Below are 21,022 nucleotides of genomic sequence, written 5' to 3'. Positions count from 1 at the left end.
GAGGTGTGCATGTCCTGGTGAGCCTCCACCTTTTATAGGTGGGTGCAGCCTCGACTGTACAGAGACAGACCAGACCAGCTGCACCACACAGACACTTCAAACCTAATCTGAGTACAAAAAACACATACATACATATACACAGACACAGACACACACACACACAGACACAAACATACATCTCACCATTAAAAAAAAATATGGTTCCTTTACAATGTCAGAAGGAGGAAGGCACTAAGGCACCGCCTTCCGCCCCTCGACGCCCTCGCGGTGCCCCCTCCTTCTGACAGGAACTTCCTACAGACCAGGTATGAAGGATGCCTGAGTGGACATACAAAACTCACAAGTTCCTGGCTCTCACGGCTCCTATGCAGAGGGTTAGTCGAAGACGGAGGGGCATCACGAGGGGCGTCGGGGGACGGGGGACTGTGCCTCACTGCCCTCCCCTTCTCCAAGAAACCCGTCTTCAACAGAGTCGAGAGAGCCGGGAACTTGTGAGGTGTGCATGTCCTGGTGAGCCTCCACCTTTTATAGGTGGGTGCAGCCTCGACTGTACAGAGACAGACCAGACCAGCTGCACCACACAGACACTTCAAACCTAATCTGAGTACAAAAAACACATACATACATACATATACACAGACACAGACACACACACAGACACACACACACACAGACACAAACATACATCTCACCATTAAAAAAAATATATGGTTCCTTTACAATGTCAGAAGGAGGAAGGCACTAAGGCACCGCCTTCCGCCCCTCGACGCCCTCGCGGTGCCCCCTCCTTCTGACAGGAACTTCCTACAGACCAGGTATGAAGGATGCCTGAGTGGACATACAAACCTCACAAGTTCCTGGCTCTCACGGCTCCTATGCAGAGGGTTAGTCGAAGACGGAGGAGCATCGCGAGGGGCGTCGGGGGACGGGGGACTGTGCCTCACTGCCCTCCCCTTCTCCAAGAAACCCGTCTTCAACAGAGTCGAGAGAGCCGGGAACTTGTGAGGTGTGCATGTCCTGGTGAGCCTCCACCTTTTATAGGTGGGTGCAGCCTCGACTGTACAGAGACAGACCAGACCAGCTGCACCACACAGACACTTCAAACCTAATCTGAGGACAAAAAACACATACATACATACACACAGACACAGACACACACACACACAGACACAAACATCTTACCATTTAAAAAAATAGGGTTCCTTTACAATGTCAGAAGGAGGAAGGCACTAAGGCACCGCCTTCCGCCCCTCGACGCCCTCGCGGTGCCCCCTCCTTCTGACAGGAACTTCCTACAGACCAGGTATGAAGGATGCCTGAGTGGACATACAAAACTCACAAGTTCCTGGCTCTCACGGCTCCTATGCAGAGGGTTAGTCGAAGACGTAGGAGCATCGCGAGGGGCGTCGGGGGACGGGGGACTGTGCCTCACTGCCCTCCCCTTCTCCAAGAAACCCGTCTTCAACAGAGTCGAGAGAGCCGGGAACTTGTGAGGTGTGCATGTCCTGGTGAGCCTCCACCTTTTATAGGTGGGTGCAGCCTCGACTGTACAGAGACAGACCAGACCAGCTGCACCACACAGACACTTCAAACCTAATCTGAGTACAAAAAACACTTACATACATACATACATATACACAGACACAGACACACACACAGACACAAACATCTTACCATTTAAAAAAATAGGGTTCCTTTACAATGTCAGAAGGAGGAAGGCACTAAGGCACCGCCTTCCGCCCCTCGACGCCCTCGCGGTGCCCCCTCCTTCTGACAGGAACTTCCTACAGACCAGGTATGAAGGATGCCTGAGTGGACATACAAAACTCACAAGTTCCTGGCTCTCACGGCTCCTATGCAGAGGGTTAGTCGAAGACGGAGGGGCATCGCGAGGGGCGTCGGGGGACGGGGGACTGTGCCTCACTGCCCTCCCCTTCTCCAAGAAACCCGTCTTCAACAGAGTCGAGAGAGCCGGGAACTTGTGAGGTGTGCATGTCCTGGTGAGCCTCCACCTTTTATAGGTGGGTGCAGCCTCGACTGTACAGAGACAGACCAGACCAGCTGCACCACACAGACACTTCAAACCTAATCTGAGTACAAAACACACACACACACACACACACACACACAGAGACACACACACACACACACAGACACAAACATACATCTCACCATTAAAAAAAAATATGGTTCCTTTACAATGTCAGAAGGAGGAAGGCACTAAGGCACCGCCTTCCGCCCCTCGACGCCCTCGCGGTGCCCCCTCCTTCTGACAGGAACTTCCTACAGACCAGGTATGAAGGATGCCTGAGTGGACATACAAAACTCACAAGTTCCTGGCTCTCACGGCTCCTATGCAGAGGGTTAGTCGAAGACGGAGGAGCATCGCGAGGGGCGTCGGGGGACGGGGGACTGTGCCTCACTGCCCTCCCCTTCTCCAAGAAACCCGTCTTCAACAGAGTCGAGAGAGCCGGGAACTTGTGAGGTGTGCATGTCCTGGTGAGCCTCCACCTTTTATAGGTGGGTGCAGCCTCGACTGTACAGAGACAGACCAGACCAGCTGCACCACACAGACACTTCAAACCTAATCTGAGGACAAAAAACACATACATACATACACACAGACACAGACACACACACACACACACACAAACATCTTACCATTAAAAAAATAGGGTTCCTTTACAATGTCAGAAGGAGGAAGGCACTAAGGCACCGCCTTCCGCCCCTCGACGCCCTCGCGGTGCCCCCTCCTTCTGACAGGAACTTCCTACAGACCAGGTATGAAGGATGCCTGAGTGGACATACAAAACTCACAGGTTCCTGGCTCTCACGGCTCCTATGCAGAGGGTTAGTCGAAGACGGAGGGGCATCGCGAGGGGCGTCGGGGGACGGGGGATTGTGCCTCACTGCCCTCCCCTTCTCCAAGAAACCCGTCTTCAACAGAGTCGAGAGAGCCGGGAACTTGTGAGGTGTGCATGTCCTGGTGAGCCTCCACCTTTTATAGGTGGGTGCAGCCTCGACTGTACAGAGACAGACCAGACCAGCTGCACCACACAGACACTTCAAACCTAATCTGAGTACAAAAAACACATACATACATACATATACACAGACACACACACACACACAGACACAGACACAAACATACATCTCACCATTAAAAAAAAAATATGGTTCCTTTACAATGTCAGAAGGAGGAAGGCACTAAGGCACCGCCTTCCGCCCCTCGACGCCCTCGCGGTGCCCCCTCCTTCTGACAGGAACTTCCTACAGACCAGGTATGAAGGATGCCTGAGTGGACATACAAAACTCACAAGTTCCTGGCTCTCACGGCTCCTATGCAGAGGGTTAGTCGAAGACGGAGGGGCATCACGAGGGGCGTCGGGGGACGGGGGACTGTACCTCACTGCCCTCCCCTTCTCCAAGAAACCCGTCTTCAACAGAGTCGAGAGAGCCGGGAACTTGTGAGGTGTGCATGTCCTGGTGAGCCTCCACCTTTTATAGGTGGGTGCAGCCTCGACTGTACAGAGACAGACCAGACCAGCTGCACCACACAGACACTTCAAACCTAATCTGAGTACAAAAAACACATACATACATACATATACACACACACACACACAGACACAAACATACATCTCACCATTAAAAAAAAAATATGGTTCCTTTACAATGTCAGAAGGAGGAAGGCACTAAGGCACCGCCTTCCGCCCCTCGACGCCCTCGCGGTGCCCCCTCCTTCTGACAGGAACTTCCTACAGACCAGGTATGAAGGATGCCTGAGTGGACATACAAAACTCACAAGTTCCTGGCTCTCACGGCTCCTATGCAGAGGGTTAGTCGAAGACGGAGGGGCATCGCGAGGGGCGTCGGGGGACGGGGGACTGTGCCTCACTGCCCTCCCCTTCTCCAAGAAACCCGTCTTCAACAGAGTCGAGAGAGCCGGGAACTTGTGAGGTGTGCATGTCCTGGTGAGCCTCCACCTTTTATAGGTGGGTGCAGCCTCGACTGTACAGAGACAGACCAGACCAGCTGCACCACACAGACACTTCAAACCTAATCTGAGGACAAAAAACACATACATACATACACACAGACACAGACACACACACACAGACACAGACACACACACACACACACACACACAGAGACACAAACATCTTACCATTTAAAAAAATAGGGTTCCTTTACAATGTCAGAAGGAGGAAGGCACTAAGGCACCGCCTTCCGCCCCTCGACGCCCTCGCGGTGCCCCCTCCTTCTGACAGGAACTTCCTACAGACCAGGTATGAAGGATGCCTGAGTGGACATACAAAACTCACAAGTTCCTGGCTCTCACGGCTCCTATGCAGAGGGTTAGTCGAAGACGGAGGAGCATCGCGAGGGGCGTCGGGGGACGGGGGACTGTGCCTCACTGCCCTCCCCTTCTCCAAGAAACCCGTCTTCAACAGAGTCGAGAGAGCCGGGAACTTGTGAGGTGTGCATGTCCTGGTGAGCCTCCACCTTTTATAGGTGGGTGCAGCCTCGACTGTACAGAGACAGACCAGACCAGCTGCACCACACAGACACTTCAAACCTAATCTGAGGACAAAAAACACATACATACATACACACAGACACAGACACACACACACACACAGACACAAACATCTTACCATTTAAAAAAATAGGGTTCCTTTACAATGTCAGAAGGAGGAAGGCACTAAGGCACCGCCTTCCGCCCCTCGACGCCCTCGCGGTGCCCCCTCCTTCTGACAGGAACTTCCTACAGACCAGGTATGAAGGATGCCTGAGTGGACATACAAAACTCACAAGTTCCTGGCTCTCACGGCTCCTATGCAGAGGGTTAGTCGAAGACGGAGGGGCATCGCGAGGGGCGTCGGGGGACGGGGGACTGTGCCTCACTGCCCTCCCCTTCTCCAAGAAACCCGTCTTCAACAGAGTCGAGAGAGCCGGGAACTTGTGAGGTGTGCATGTCCTGGTGAGCCTCCACCTTTTATAGGTGGGTGCAGCCTCGACTGTACAGAGACAGACCAGACCAGCTGCACCACACAGACACTTCAAACCTAATCTGAGTACAAAACACACACACACACACACACACACACAGAGAGACACACACACACACACAGACACAAACATACATCTCACCATTAAAAAAAAATATGGTTCCTTTACAATGTCAGAAGGAGGAAGGCACTAAGGCACCGCCTTCCGCCCCTCGACGCCCTCGCGGTGCCCCCTCCTTCTGACAGGAACTTCCTACAGACCAGGTATGAAGGATGCCTGAGTGGACATACAAAACTCACAAGTTCCTGGCTCTCACGGCTCCTATGCAGAGGGTTAGTCGAAGACGGAGGAGCATCGCGAGGGGCGTCGGGGGACGGGGGACTGTGCCTCACTGCCCTCCCCTTCTCCAAGAAACCCGTCTTCAACAGAGTCGAGAGAGCCGGGAACTTGTGAGGTGTGCATGTCCTGGTGAGCCTCCACCTTTTATAGGTGGGTGCAGCCTCGACTGTACAGAGACAGACCAGACCAGCTGCACCACACAGACACTTCAAACCTAATCTGAGTACAAAACACACACACACACACACACACACACACATCTTACCATTAAAAAAATAGGGTTCCTTTACAATGTCAGAAGGAGGAAGGCACTAAGGCACCGCCTTCCGCCCCTCGACGCCCTCGCGGTGCCCCCTCCTTCTGACAGGAACTTCCTACAGACCAGGTATGAAGGATGCCTGAGTGGACATACAAAACTCACAGGTTCCTGGCTCTCACGGCTCCTATGCAGAGGGTTAGTCGAAGACGGAGGGGCATCGCGAGGGGCGTCGGGGGACGGGGGACTGTGCCTCACTGCCCTCCCCTTCTCCAAGAAACCCGTCTTCAACAGAGTCGAGAGAGCCGGGAACTTGTGAGGTGTGCATGTCCTGGTGAGCCTCCACCTTTTATAGGTGGGTGCAGCCTCGACTGTACAGAGACAGACCAGACCAGCTGCACCACACAGACACTTCAAACCTAATCTGAGGACAAAAAACACATACATACATACATACACACAGACACACAGACACAGACACACACACACACACACACACACACACACACACACACACACGAAGCGCTGCCTGAGGAAAGCGGGGAGGATCATCAAGGAATCCAGTCACCCCAGCCATAAACTGTTCCGACTACTTCCCACAGGAAGGAGGTTCTGCAGCATCCGGTCCCGTACCAGCAGACTGAGAGACAGATTCTTCCATCAGGCCATCAGACTGCTGAACACTGTACCTGCACATGTGATGTGACAATAAAAGTGATTTGATTTGATTTGACATGTATATTCAAACCTCAAGGACAAAAACCAGAGGACAAAAACTACAAGAACAATATAAATATGGAGAAAACTAACCTTAGAAACATGCAGGGTGACCGGAGACAGCAGCACTGCAGACATGAGGACAGGCAGACAGTTAAGGCTGTGTGAGAGTCAAGTTCACTCCTATATATGACCTCCTATCGCAGAATGCGTTACTGTGACAACGCAGGCTTTGTGCTTTGAAGTGTGGTGATTGGTGACGTCATTGGAACGGCCTGTGATCTTACGTCACACTAGCCCGGATCAATTTGAAAAAGGCGTTTTTGTCTGAAAATGCTCGTGTCCAAACTACCGTTTTCACAGAGTTGTGTGTTCACATTGAAACGGCCGAAAACGCTTACGTTCCAGTACTGCGCATGCGTGAAACGCAAGGTGACTGGACCTGCCTCATTTCTGTCTGCCGTTTATTTACTTTCCGGCTCTTTGAAACGTGCAGGAAAATGAAAAGGAAAAGCGACGAGTTTTTTAAATGGACTAACAATGAGGTGGAGTTGTTGCTGCAAGTAATACAAAAGTACAAAGTTGCAAAAGCGATTGAGAATTAAAGAATTTGAAGAAAAGCTATCTGCTATCTTTGTGTTTTGCAGCAGAGAAAAAATATAGTTTATGTCAATAAAGCCTTTGATCCGGAGAAGAAAAGGATGTCAGGAGGGGACCTGGATCTGTGTGTTTACGCCTGCGTGTTCTGACGCCATGACATCTTGAAGATGCCGTTACCACAGAAACTGATTTTTGGGCATTTTACAAATTTTAGTCCATTAAGCTATTTTTAACCATTTCATTTTAAAGAAAAGTGTCAAATTTGAAGCCTTCAAATCAAAGTAACACCTTTTTTTCATATTCATACACCAGTCGTTAATAATTTCTACACCTCTCCCGGAAAATTTAAAACATACAAACAATTTACGGGAAACAATCTTGGAATACACATATTTGATCACGTTAGAACTTGATATTCACACTGGAACTTGTTAAATTATTACAGTAATTTACATTTAAAGAAATTTTCAAATGTACCTGCAGCGAAGTCCAGGTGACAGTCGGGGAGTCCGGGTCCACGGCGAGCCATCTTCAAACTTGAAAAACAAAAACAAGTACAAACGATCCACAGATGAAGTACTTGTGCTCTCAAATTAAATCCGCTTTTAGTAAAATGTTTTGCAAAACTTAGCTTTCCACAGGCTGAGGTTGGAGCAGGTCGAAACAAGTCCACGAGCAAGTGTAAACGGACGTTTGGAACCTTGTGCAGCATTTATATACCCTCGGCGACCATGGTTACGGTTGTCAACGTGTACACGTGCACGTGATAGAACTATCCGATTGTTCAGCCGTGTCTGGGTCTAAACTCCGCTGCAGGTCCATATATCAAACGATCACTATGGCATTACTGAGAGTTGAAAAACTGTCTAAAGTCTTTCATCTTTAATAAAATGATCAGCGTTCTGCTCTACCAGGTGTAACAATTGAGTTTAACATCCAGGCATCCATGAAAACGGAATTTATGACATTTAACGGAGTTAGAAGTTAGCAGGGAGTTAGCTCGCTAGCTTCTATCTAAATACAATATAACATGTCCTGACTGCGGGGTTTTGGAAACAAGTTAAAACGTACAGCTCTGCTATCACTTCCAACATAAATGAAGACAGAAAACTAAACAGCAGTGACGTTTGTCGCGCGGGAGCCTGGGATTGTTTAGCTAAACGGCCTAAACCGTTTCCCATTCATTCTCTATGGTAGTGCTAAACCACTACGGATGTAATATATTTTTGGCCACTACGGTCTTCCGGCGCTGTAACGAGTTTGAGATGCGGCGGCACTTTTAAAAAATCTCCTCTTTTACGTTTCGGGAGAGAAAACAAGTAACTCAACGCTCGCAACACATCCCAACGCTCCTCATTCATTGATCAAAGGTAAGAAACGTCGTTTGAAATAACAGTAAACCAAACAGAATACATTTACAGGTGTATATTACAGGTAATAGGCGTGTTGCGATTGCATTTACGAAGCATCCATCGCTCAGTTAAAGACAGTGGGAGTTTATCTGCTGTTGTAAAGTGGCACGGTAAAAAATGAATGAACGTGATCCTTAAACAAAATTGATTCCAAACACAAACAAAGACATTTCAGGTTATAATCTTGCTGCTGGGTTTACACAGCAGGATGCAGGAGAACAATAACGAGACTCAATTTGAAAGAACATTGACAACATTTGGGATAAAAGTGTTTTTTCCTCCAGGTATAACAAACTGTTCTGTCTGTAAATAAAAACCTTTCATGGTTGAATGATTATTGGCATATCTGCAAAATTTGTGGTAACTGCTTAGTAGTCATGGCACATAAGAATTGCTGGTAGATTAACAACATATATGTATTTAAGCTATCGTGTTTATTCATACACGAGTGGGCATTGCTCATGTTAGAGATATCAAAACAGATTTTCGCATTGATAAGGTGACTGACCATTACAACATGAAAGCAATACATTTTCTTTTAAAGCAGGTTCAGTCATTTAGCATGTCATCTCATAACAAGACACTTATTGGTTATTTAATTGTACCACATTATAGTAATGTCAGTGTCACAGCAGTCGGAAACCTACAAAGTTTATTTAATGGCAAAACACGTCAATGAAACACGTAATTTATTTAATATAATTGTTTATTTTTTCACTGCTTGTCAAGATGCAGAAGAAAGTTGCGCCATATCCAGGGAAAATCTCTGTGGTTGTTCCGCAAGGGGCCACTTGGATACCTTCTCCAGGACCCGTCAAAAGAAGCTCGACGGATTAAAAATGACCCCAAACTGCAGGACAAGTCTGCACCTGTGAGGGATGATGTTGTACATCAGAATGCTCTGACTGTCATCTATCAGAGAGGAGGGGATGAGTCTGACATGAAGGAAGTGCAGGGAGAGTACATTCTGCAGTTTGGAAAGTATAAAGGGAAATCTTTCCGGTGGCTTCTGGGGAATGATGTCGGGTACACCATGTACCTGATCAAAGATCTCCAGAAGGAAGAGGCTGCAGGGACCTCTGTGGAAGAAGGGCATGGCAAGGAGAGCTTGCATTCATTTGTACAGTATGCCCTCAGCTTTACAGAGATAAAGACTCTTCTGAACTGCAAGACCAGCAGAGTGAGGGTTGCTGCAGAAGCCTCTGAGGATGATCAGCTGGTTGGCTTTGGCTCATGAGCCAAGAGCACCTGGAAGGAGATTCAGGAGTCTCCTTTCTACGAGGCAGAGAGACAAAGATGGGTGGAAGAAAAGAGGAAATAGGGGAGAAACTGTTGATATTGTACATAAGATAGTTTTGTTCTAGTTTTGTAATGTTTATTTTGTTTATATAAATAAAAACTGATTGTAAATATAAAAATGTGAATAAATTGTGTTCTGTAAGATAAGATAAGATAAGATAACCTTTATTAGTCCCACACGTGGGAAATTTGTTTTGTCACAGCAGGAAGTGGACAGTGCAAAAGTTATGAGGCAAAAATTAGGATACAATAAGAATAAATACAGTACACAACTGTACAGAATAGAATAAAATAAAATACTATATACAGTAGAATAAAATAAAATAAATATACAATAAGATAAAAATAGAATACAAATACAAATGCTATATACAACTGAGTAAAAATACAACGATGACAGAAAGGATTATTGCACTTAGTATTATTGCATATGTATGGATGTGTGTGTTTGATCAGTTAAAGTCTTTATTATGGAGTCTGACAGCAGTGGGGAGGAAAGACCTGCGAAATCTCTCCGTCCCACACCGTGGGTGCCGCAGTCTCCCACTGAAGGAGCTGCTTAGTGCTGTCACAGTCTGCTGCATGGGGTGGGAGATGTTGTCCAACAGTGATGACAGCTTAGCCACCATTCTCCTGTCACTCACCACCTCCACTGGGTCCAGAGGACATCCTAGAACAGAGCTGGCCCTTCGGATCACCCTGTTCAGTCTCTTCCTGTCCCCAGCAGAGATGCTGCCGCCCCAGCAGACCACACCATAAAAGATAGCAGAAGCCACGACAGAGTCATAGAAGGTCTTCAGGAGTGGGGCCTCCACTCCAAATGACCTGAGTCTCCGCAGCAGGTACAGCCTGCTCTGCCCTTTCCTGTAGAGGGCGTCTGAGTTATGAGTCCAGTCCAGTCTGTTGTTCAGATGAACACCAAGGTATCTGTAGCTGTCCACAGCCTCAATGTCCATACCTTGGATGTTCAGTGGTTGCAGTGGAGAATGCTTGTGCCTGCGGAAGTCTACCACCAGTTCCTTGGTTTTACTGGCGTTGATCTGGAGGTAGTTCAGCTGGCACCAGTCCACAAAGTCTTGGGTCAGACCTCTGTACTCCTTGTCGTCCCCATCAGTGATGAGGCCGACTATTGCAGAGTCATCAGAGAACTTCTGCAGGAAGCACTGGGTGGAATTGTGGGAGAAGTCTGCAGTGTAGATGGTGAAGAGGAACGGAGCCAGAACCGTTCCCTGTGGGGCCCCCGTACTGCAGACGACCCTGTCCGACACACAGCCCTGAGTCCTCACATACTGTGGTCGGTCGGTGAGGTAGTCCAAAATCCAGGTAGTGAGGTGATGGTCCACTCCAGAGTTCACCAGCTTGTCCTTTAGAACCGAGGGAAGAATGGTGTTGAAGGCACTGGAGAAATCAAAGAACATAATTCTCACAGTGCTTCCAGCGGTCTCCAGGTGAGCGAGGGAACGATGTAGGAGGTGAATGACGGCATCATCCGCTCCAATGCCAGGCTGGTAGGCAAACTGAAGTGGGTCCAGTGATGAGCTTATTAGGCGCCGAAGCTGAGCCAGGACCAACCGCTCCAGGGTCTTCATCAGGTGGGATGTCAGAGCCACCGGCCTGTAGCTGTTGAGGTCCTTGGGGCGTGAAGTCTTTGGCACTGGTACAACACAGGAGGTTTTCCAGAGCTGTGGGACTCTTCCCAACCTCAGGCTCAGGTTGAAGAGGTGCTCCATCACCCCACACAGTTGGTCCGCGCAGGACCTGACGACCCTCGAGCTGATGCCATCTGGACCCGCTGCCTTCTTGCCATTAATCCTCCTCAGTTCCCTCCTAACCTGGGTGGTTGAGAGAGACAGGCTGGAGCTTTGTGTTGAGTGTGTATTGGATGCTGTAGTTGGGGGTGGGGGGGAGTGAGCAGGGTGAATAGCTGCTAAAAATAGCAGCACAGCTCTCTTCTTTATAACCTCTTAGAGTTCACCTGTATGTTTATATACCTGTGTGTGCTCACCATCAGGTAATCAGTTTTAAAAAGCTATGAGTGCAGCCCTGAAAGCTTACATATTATTTCTAAATCACTTCATGTAATGATAACAAGCCATCCTTTCTCTAGTGGGGTCTCACAGCTTTTATCTTTATAATCTTTCTGGTTGATTTGTAATATTAGAAACATGACTGCTGTCTTTTATCTGTGTGACTATACAGCCTGTTTCAGACATGACAACCAGACAGTGTCTGAAGTTATCTTTAATACATGCAACACAGCTGGAGATAGTCCAGACACTTTCTCACTTCTGATGATAATATTTTTGGTTTAGGTATTGTTGCTTTCTGGCTTGAAGCTTATCTACAAAAGCAGTTCAATAAGGAGAGATCATGTGGAAAAACCGAACATGATTTATTGAGATACAGAAATAAATGTAACTGTTAGGCAGTTAGACTCCAATGACCCATCATAGCAGAAGAAATCTCAGCAGTGACAGGATTTTGCATAAGCCACACCCCAGAGTCAAAATGCTGGTAGTGATGAAGATGGAGGCTGGGACAGGGTTCTGAGTGACCACGGTGAGGAGGAGAAAGGAGAGAGGGCGGGCTGCATAGCTGAGGATCTGAAACACAGAATGGTAGAAGCAGAAGAGCAACAGATTTAAAGCATGCAGAGTGGAGGCTGGCAAGAGCATGACTGGAATAAAGTAATGATGTCAGAACTGAGTTTGTGCTGAAAAATGAATAGATATAAACTAACAGCCACCAGGAAGCAGACAGATGACTTATTACAGACATGCCTTGTTTAAATTATGTATAAGCATCATTTTCTATGTCATCAGAATGTATCTGTATTATAGTTTTAGCTTTAGTCTTTTTATTAAAAGTTGGATGTCTGCATAATTGTAGACTATATGTCTGGTATGTATCATCTCAAGACTGTCATGATACAGTCTGAGTTATGACAGTATAGGTACGTAATGCAGAAAAATTGCTCCACAGGCCATAACACTATATAATCTAAATAAAATGATAATGAAATAAAAATTAAAAGCAAAGTGAAAAATAAATGTTATCCACAATAAGTAAATTGAAAATGGTGTTTAACTTTTGATAATGTAACACAACCTTTGTCCCAACCAGGACTCGAACCCGCGCTCAGACAGTTCAGTGTAAAAAAAAAAAAAACCATTTTTTTCCAATGCCCGAAAAGCTGCGATTTGATTGGCTGTTTCTCCGTTACACCTATACGCGAGGAGAACAACTGAGATAATCCATCCAAAATACGAGGTTAGTCATTCATATACTGCTGCATGGGCTGGGCTGTAGTTACATCCTAAGGTTTTAAAAACTGAGCTTAAATAAATGATTAGCGGTAATAAAAGCCGAGGGAGGTCAACAGGGATCACTGACAGTCAGTGATCCCTGTTGACCTCCCTTTCTTTTGAGATCAAATAGAAGAAAATACATAACATTAAACATGTTAACAACACAAAAGCCATATTAAACGCAGACTACTTTAGACCCGGAAGTAGGATTCGTGGCGTCATCACTGAACAACCGGATATGAATGGAGCTCACCGCAGTGTAATTTACAGTTAATTTATGGTCATTTACTGTCAGGGGTGGAAGTAATGAATTACAAATACTCACGTTACTGTAATTAAGTAGATTTTTTGGGTACTTGTACTTTTATGAGTAATTTTTCAAGTGTGTAATTTTACTCATACTTGAGTACAACTTACACCATGTAATCTACTGAGTACGCCCACAATTTGAATTAATATTCAAACCTTTCGTCTGCATTTTTGCAGCCAATAAAGCCGTGCAATCCCGACCGGCCAATTTAAGACGTAAGCAAAGAATAAACTCTGATGCAGCAGCAGGCACAGGTGTCTGGAGGTGCTACATGGTGGAGTACAAACTACTTTATAGACGGAAGATGTGGAGACAAAGAAGCCAAAATGGAGACAGAGGACAACTGTCAACCATGAAAACGACGTAGAAAAGACGGAGGACGTGTGCCCGTGGCCATACCTGGAGGAATTTTTCATGTGCAGAGGGAGAAAAGGAGACAGCGTCCAGATGCAGTGCAAACTTTGACCTCTACAGTCATTTCAGCTTACAAGACTTCAGCGTCTAATCTAAAAAAAAAAAAACACATTGAGGTAAGAGGTTTTACAACTATACGTGTACAATATTGCCTTCTTATTTTTCATGTGTGTTAAGGTTATTAGTTTGGCTGAGATATTGTCACCGCCATTGGTTAGCCTGATATTAAAATAAGACGGAGCTAGCTAATGTGCGTGTGTGCATGCATAATTGAGCTAAATTCGTAGGAATGTTTTAGCTTATTATTTGGATAACCACCGTCATTACAATAAATTAAATTTGTAGTCATTTAAAACTCACAGGCCTACAATCAGCTGGCCTATATAAAAAACAAAAACAAAATTTGAACACAGTGCTGAGCTGCATCTCAAATTAATCTTCCAGCTCTCAGCTGACATGTACCAGAGCCCGCTTGATGGATCAGTTGATCAGGATCATTGGCCTGATATAGGTCTATCATAGTGACGTGGCTCTTAATCAGTAGGGTTATATGTTTCCCAATATGATATATTTTTTTAAAGAACATAATGTGGATTGTTTTTATTTGTTAGCTGTATGGGCAGCATTTTTGTGTATGTGATCCCTTTCCTTAAATTACATTTGCTATATACACATATTTTGCTCTCTTAGTATTTTTAGAACCTGACTAATACTGAAAACTTTAGGGTGATACTGATAAAAAGGACTTAAAAATTTAGATACTGATACATTGGTCGATACTCTTTTTACAGATAGTATACAGATTACAGAACTTGGAATGTATACAGAAATTCATGTTTTTCGCAATGATCGTTCAAAATTGGTTTACATTTGTAAATAAATACAGCAATATATCTGCAAGATTTGACCAAATTCACCACTCTTTTATACTATGCTAAACAATCAAAGATTAGCTCATGTCTAGTTGAATGATGTTTTAAAAATGTTTTCCTGTAGTGTTAATCACAGTGATGTTATGAAGTAATGTATGAACCTGACGTATGATAATATTTATCTCTACAGAGGAAACATCCATCGAAGATTGAGCAGTACAATATCACTGTGGCATCAACATCTCGTCAGCGAAAGGCCACAGCCACACCAAACAAGCTCTCAGCAAATACACAAGCCAAGTTACCAGACCTGATGTTGAGAGCTGCAAACAAACATGTTCCACAAGCAACTGTTGACATGCTTGTCATCAATTTCATATGTGAGGGTCTACAGCCATTTGCAGTGGTAGAACAGCCATCTTTCAAAGAATTGGTTACCACATTACAACCTCAAGCCAAAGTCCTCTCCAGACCCACTGTCCGTGCCAGAATCTGTGAAGCTGCTGATCACATGAAGATGACTTTGGTTGCAGCATTGGATAAAGTCAAATTTGTTGCTACCACTACTGATTGTTGGTCAGTTCATCAGAAAAGTTACCTTGGAGTCACATGCCATTGGAGGAAGAGTCCCTGGAAAGAAGATCTGCAGCACCAGCATGCAAAAGATTGAGAGGGTCTCACACATTTGACATGCTTGCTGGTGCGCTTGATGATATCCATTGCCAATACAAGATTAGAGGCAAAGTTGTAAGAACCACAACTGATATGTGGAAGGCCTTGACAAAGTTGGATCCACTGTTTGGGGCACAAAATGATGCAGATGAAGCTGAAGATGAAACAGACCCAGAAACTATTGACCTGACTGACCATATTGACTACCATGAGGCAAGTGCAATTCTTGATGAAGACTCTGGTTTGGAGTATCAACTCCCGTCTCATCAGCGATGTGCATGTCACCTGCTAAACCTTGTGGCAACATCTGATGCTGCCCTAGCAGAGAGCATGAAGGAAACCTACGAGAGGCTCTCCCGTGCATGCTTTGCAAAATGCCAGGCCATTTGGAACAAAACTCATTTGGCTAATGAAGTGGTAGAGGACAAGTGTGAACTACAGATCATTCGTCCCAATGCAACACAATGGAATTCAACCTACCTTGCCATTGAAAGGATAATACGCATCATTGATGAGAAGGGGGAAAATGCCATCAGGAGCATTTGTGAGGAGTTCAAGGTGAAAATGTGAGTAAAATTGGACACCTACCAATATGGTTGCAAATCTTGTGAATTTTCCTTAATGGATGGTTAAAAACGTGAGCAGACTCTTAATATTAAATCAGAAGATCCCTGTTATAGTCATGGTGGGTTTTGTTGTTGTGTCTTACAGGTTGAGTCCTGCAGAAGTTGCATTCCTTAGGGAGTACTGTACCACCATGAAGCCACTGGTGAAAGCTTCAAACATTCTTCAGTCTGAGTCCACTTCCTTTATGGGATGGCTCCTGCCAGTAATCCAACAACTACTGTTCAAACTTAGCAGGCTGGAGACATCAAGCAAGACATGCGTGCCACTCATCAGAGTCCTGCAAAATGGCCTTCAAAAGCGTTTTGGAGCGATGATGGAGGATCCAGAGTTAGCTGCAGCTGCAGTCCTCTTACCCAAGTTCAAGACTTCCTGGACTGACAGAGCAGATGTAACAGAGGCTGGTAAGGATTCATGTGATCCCATTTTTGTGTATTTTTACATTTGAACACATGCTTAAGTGAGTATTTCACCTAATACATTGTAAGTTATTGATGGTCTGTCCCGAATACTAAACAATCCTTTTTGAGAATTTGCCGTTTTTAAATTTGTGTTCAGGAATAATCACTGAAATGTAAATAACAAAATTGTGTTATCTACTTGCAATTACAGCCTTGACATACATCAAACAACATCTTGAAACGACAGAGCATGAGAGTGAGGATCAGCAAAGAGAGTCATCTGATGAAGATGAATTCTTCTCCAGACCAATCTCCAGAAGGCTGCAAAGTGCAGTTGAGCTTGATGGTTACCTTGCTTGTGCCACAGACACCATGGAGCTGCTGCACTCCTTCTCAGGTATCAAAAACCTCTCTCTTAAACTGAACACAGCTCTGCCTGCTTCTGCTGCGTGTGAACGACTTTTTAGCTGTGCTGGTCTACTCTTCACAGCCAAACGAAGTCGGATTGCCTCTGTTAATTTAGAAAACCAGCTCTTGCTGAAACTGAACAAAAGGTTCAGAAAGTAAAGTGTGCTTGAATGTCCAGCTTGAATGAAAAAAAAATACACAAAGCTGGAGTTCTTCTGTGTCTTTACGTGGCCAGCTGCCTCTTCTTCTCCCATTCTCTCTCCCTCTCCTGTTGCTACTTAAATGATGAAACTGATCAATGATCAGCTGATCGCTTTTCTCTCTTGTTTGTTTATCGTGCATTTCGAGCCAGAAAGAGGAAACCAGCGGTGGTCGCTCTAAACAACAGCAGCAGGTTAAAACTTGATCAGCTGCTATTAGAATTTATTTAATATTACTTTCTAGTATCAGCTGATGTTGGCTGGAGCCACAGCTGTAACAGCTGCTGGTCATGATATCGGTTTGGATATATGGTGAGAGGGAAACGTGAAGATGAAACCAGGAGATGTCCTTACTGAATCATCAGAGCTGAACAGGTGATGGAGAAACAGGTTTACCTTTTAGGTGACATGAATAAGTTGAAGGGAAGTTATGAACTGTTTCTAAGAGACAAATAACATCAGGATCCTTTTTTACTGACAGCTGGTAACTGTGCAGGGACGGGTCTAGCAAAGTTTTGCAAGGGGGCAGGTAACCATATACATGCACTGTTTATAAGATTGGGGAAACCTGCAGTCAGCTGAGACTGAAGAAGTCAATTGGATGAGTGACGAAACGTTTTTCCCACAAAACGTAAAGTCCAGATGAACAGAATCAACTTTTGGAGATACTATATAGCTCATGCTAATATCACATCTTCACATTTTTCTTTTTAGAGGTAACAATAACTTTGCATTCTCGCTACTCACCATGCTCTAAAACAGGTATATGTTAGCAATGACATCATTTAACAAATGTTTTTAAAATTCTAGCCGTGCTAATTAGCCTTAGGATTGGTTGAGGTCTGTGCAAGCCTTTGGAACAAAATCAGTCTTTTAAAGCTCACTATTTTCCAGGTGAGCCTATAGCACATTTGTTAAAGTCAGTCCGGATTGTACAGCTTCTAATCAGAAACAATTAAAGTTTGTTTCTTTTTTTTGTGGTTTTTTTTTTGTGCTCATCAATCTTTTTCTGTAAGTAGTTACCGAAATACAGTCAACCTTTCTTCATTTTCCTAAGTGTGTGTGTGTATATATATGTGTGTGTGTGTGTGTATGTATGTATATATATGTATGTATGTATGTATATGTGTGTATGTATGTATGTATGTGTATATATATATATATATATATATATATATATATATATATATATATAACAAAAAAAATAAACAAACCACAACGCCCCCCAGTCCCACACAGATCAACACAACCATCAAACATATTAGAGGAATATAACAGTAACAAAAGTAGATTTAAACAGGCAATACCTCTAGACTAGCAAAATAAGAGATAAAGGGTTGCCACTTGTGAAAAAATTTGGCTGTGCAACCTCTCAACGTATATTTAATTTTTTCAAGTTTTAAAAAAAACATGACATCTTCAAGCCACCGGGAAACAGTAGGATACTTAACAGACTTCCAATGCAACAATATTAGACGTCTCGCTAATAGGGATGTGAAGGCTATAATATCCTTTTGTGTGGAATCAAGTGTAAGTGAGCGAACAGGAATCCCAAATACAGCAATCAGAGGACAAGGATGAAGAGTTACCCCAAGAACAGTTGACATAATAGCAAAATACCCTGTCCAGAAACCTTGTAGCTCAGGACACAGAAAAAACATGTGGCTAAGGTACGACCAGTACTTTTAACATTTTATCAATTATTTACCAAATTAAAAAACAACATGTGGTAACTTATTTTTAATTTTGCTGCATACAAGTTGAATGAATGCTTACTGGATCTAGAACACCATTTAGATCATAACAGCTCCTGATCAGGATGAATTTCATTTTCAAATCAAATTTCATGTCGCAGTTTCACACTTTTGTAACATATTATTTCAAAGCTTGCTTATGGGCTTGTTTTGGAGCAGACCAACAGTCAGGCTCGTCTTCACCCTTACTGTCAGACTCTGAATTGATGGTTCTGCTATATCTTACCTGGCTGAGTGGGGACACATGTACTAAACGTTAGAGTTCCCACTGCAGGAGCTTGGGTTTGAGTCTGCCCTCGACCGTGTCCTGTGTGCCATACCGCCTCACTCTCTCCCCACCTTCCTGCCTCATGTTCTGAAATCTCTTCCTCTCCATCAACTTTGAGTTTCTTTGAGTGGAGCTTCTTTTGCAGCTGTGACAAAATATAGAATGGTTTCTGCAACCAGGGGAGTAAAATGTGCTGCAGTGTGAGGGCGCACAGGTGTAGGTGTGGAATTTTACATATAAATATTATAGTTTACTTCATGCACAAGAAATGTAAACATTTAATCTAACCCACTTTTCATCAACTACATAACCTTTATTGGAGAGTACATTCATAAATTGTGTGTATCACACACACAAACACACATCCACTAAACTCTCTCGTTTTATATCTCTCCCTCTCTCTTGTGAATGATGGAAGTTTGGTGGACTGTGTGGTTTGTCTGGCTGAAAGTTGTGTTTTTTTTTATGTGTGGTGTGTTGTGAGGCTGATTATGAGTTAGTGTAATTGTGTATGGTGTTGTTAGTGTAGTTTATGTGGCGTTAGTGGTTTTTCCTGGATGCAGAGCAGGTCAGTATGCCGTGGACTTTTACACCACCATGTTAGGGATGGAGTAAAGTAATAAAGCTTGAGTGGAGAAGCTGCTGCAGGGGCTTCCTCAGCTGAGCTCTGAGGACAGAGCTGTCCTGGATGCTAACTTTTCTTTGGAGGAGATTAGTGCTGCTGCTGGTCAGCTGGCTCCTGCACAGGGTGGGCTGCCTGCAGACTTCTGTAAAAGACTGTTACTGGCATCGAGCCATCATGTGGGGCTCTCTCTTCTCCCTAAAAAACAGAGATTTGTCTCTGCTTAGAAATGGAGACGTGGCTCTGTTATGCACAGATTACTAACTTCCTTCAAAAGTACTGGCCACCAGGCCGAAACACTTTGTGAAATGAATCACTCACAGGGATCAGTCGTACTGTGTACCACACAGCTCTAATGTGAACAAGAGTTTTCTCATGAGAGACTTGGTAGTTATTTGTAAATTGTACAGTTTGATGTTGGAATAATTTCTTTAGATTAAGAGAAAGTGTTTGATAGGATTGACAATCTTTTTTGTTTTTCCATTATGAGAAGTTTTGCTTTTTGGAGGTGGATTTTTGTCACTTTTGGGGCTGTTGTATCAGGCGGCTTTCTGTTTTGTAAAAGTGGATGATGGGCTGAGCTGCCCAGTATAAGTTTGGAGAGGATCTAACTGGAATGTCCTGTTTCTGGAATATATATTTATATTGGTATATTTGTTAGAATTTTTAATCTTTGTTGAATGTTTTAAGAGATAAATAAGCAAAGTTATCTAGATTTATGTTGCCAGGTTTATGTCGGAGGCCTCTGCTGGTGTTGTCATTGTTTTTCTGTTTTCATTACAGATCAGAGTGATGTGGACTTTCTCAAAAGATGTTTAGATTTGTATGAGAACCTTCAGCAAAGGTGAGCTGGTGAAAAAATATGGTGTAACAGGTTTGTTGGTGGTCATATAGAGACTTTTTTTTTTTTTTTTTTAGGAAAAGAAGAGTCTCGGAGGTTGCCATGGAGACGGTCTGTGTCAGACTGTCTAAACCAAAAATGGATGCTGTACATACACTGATAAATGTCATTTCAGGAGTGGCCAGATTGAAATCCAGAGAAAACTATGCTAGAGGTGAAAGGTCAAACATTGGTCATCATGTTGAGATTTTTTTTAATACCACAGACTGACAAAGAAAACTGAAATTTGTGAATTTTAAAGGTGTGCAAGATGTGCTGTGTTCAGTCGCAGGGCCTTGCCCTTTTATTTCATTTGTCTTTGGTTTCGAGTTTTTATTTGTGCTCTTGTAATTATTTTGTGATAAAACTTTTTCTATTTTGAGATCAAGATTCAAGTGGAAATCTTTGTGTGTCTGTCTCTCCCTTGGTTTCTTTAGAGGTACAGTGTGGGGGCGCCTGGATAAATGTTAAACAGAAGCTAGATGTAGTGTTCCTCCACTGTCCGTTAAGGATATGAGGAAAAGAAATGGTCAAGAACAAAGTGTATGGTGTATTTATAAAAGAAAATGGCTTTTAAATTGTATACCAAAACGACCACCAGAAAGTCAACTACAACTTGTTACATAATCATCATGATTGTTGTATCAGTTTAA

The 21,022-nt window shown here is 44.3% G+C and overlaps 1 protein-coding gene and 1 long non-coding RNA gene across 2 annotated transcripts in view; one reads left to right on the top strand and one right to left on the bottom strand.

Moving 5' to 3' along the window:
• LOC112432647 (uncharacterized) overlaps positions 1-7,847 on the bottom strand; it is a 14,346-nt gene extending 6,499 nt beyond the window's left edge. The window contains exons 1-3 of the long non-coding RNA XR_003023151.2: positions 7,403-7,847; positions 6,419-6,453; positions 1-6,297 (exon numbers count right to left, since the gene is read on the bottom strand). The exon at positions 1-6,297 is cut by the window's left edge and continues 6,499 nt beyond it. This is a non-coding gene — a long non-coding RNA (uncharacterized LOC112432647). The remainder of the gene's footprint in view (positions 6,298-6,418; positions 6,454-7,402) is intronic.
• Positions 7,848-13,125: 5,278 nt separating this feature from the next.
• Positions 13,126-20,784, top strand: LOC112434613 (uncharacterized). The gene is made up of 6 exons (XM_076889034.1): positions 13,126-13,784; positions 14,731-15,778; positions 15,924-16,240; positions 16,449-16,634; positions 20,273-20,333; positions 20,408-20,784. Exons 2-6 carry the CDS (start codon positions 15,150-15,152, stop codon positions 20,598-20,600), a joined length of 1,386 nt encoding a protein of 461 aa, XP_076745149.1. The 5' UTR covers positions 13,126-13,784; positions 14,731-15,149; the 3' UTR covers positions 20,601-20,784.
• Positions 20,785-21,022: the final 238 nt, after the last annotated feature.

This window comes from Maylandia zebra, linkage group LG10, assembly GCF_041146795.1.
Source record: "Maylandia zebra isolate NMK-2024a linkage group LG10, Mzebra_GT3a, whole genome shotgun sequence".
NCBI lineage: Eukaryota > Metazoa > Chordata > Actinopteri > Cichliformes > Cichlidae > Maylandia > Maylandia zebra.
The sequence above is the reverse complement of the archived record's forward strand: the minus strand, read 5'-3'. Positions and strand labels throughout refer to the sequence as shown.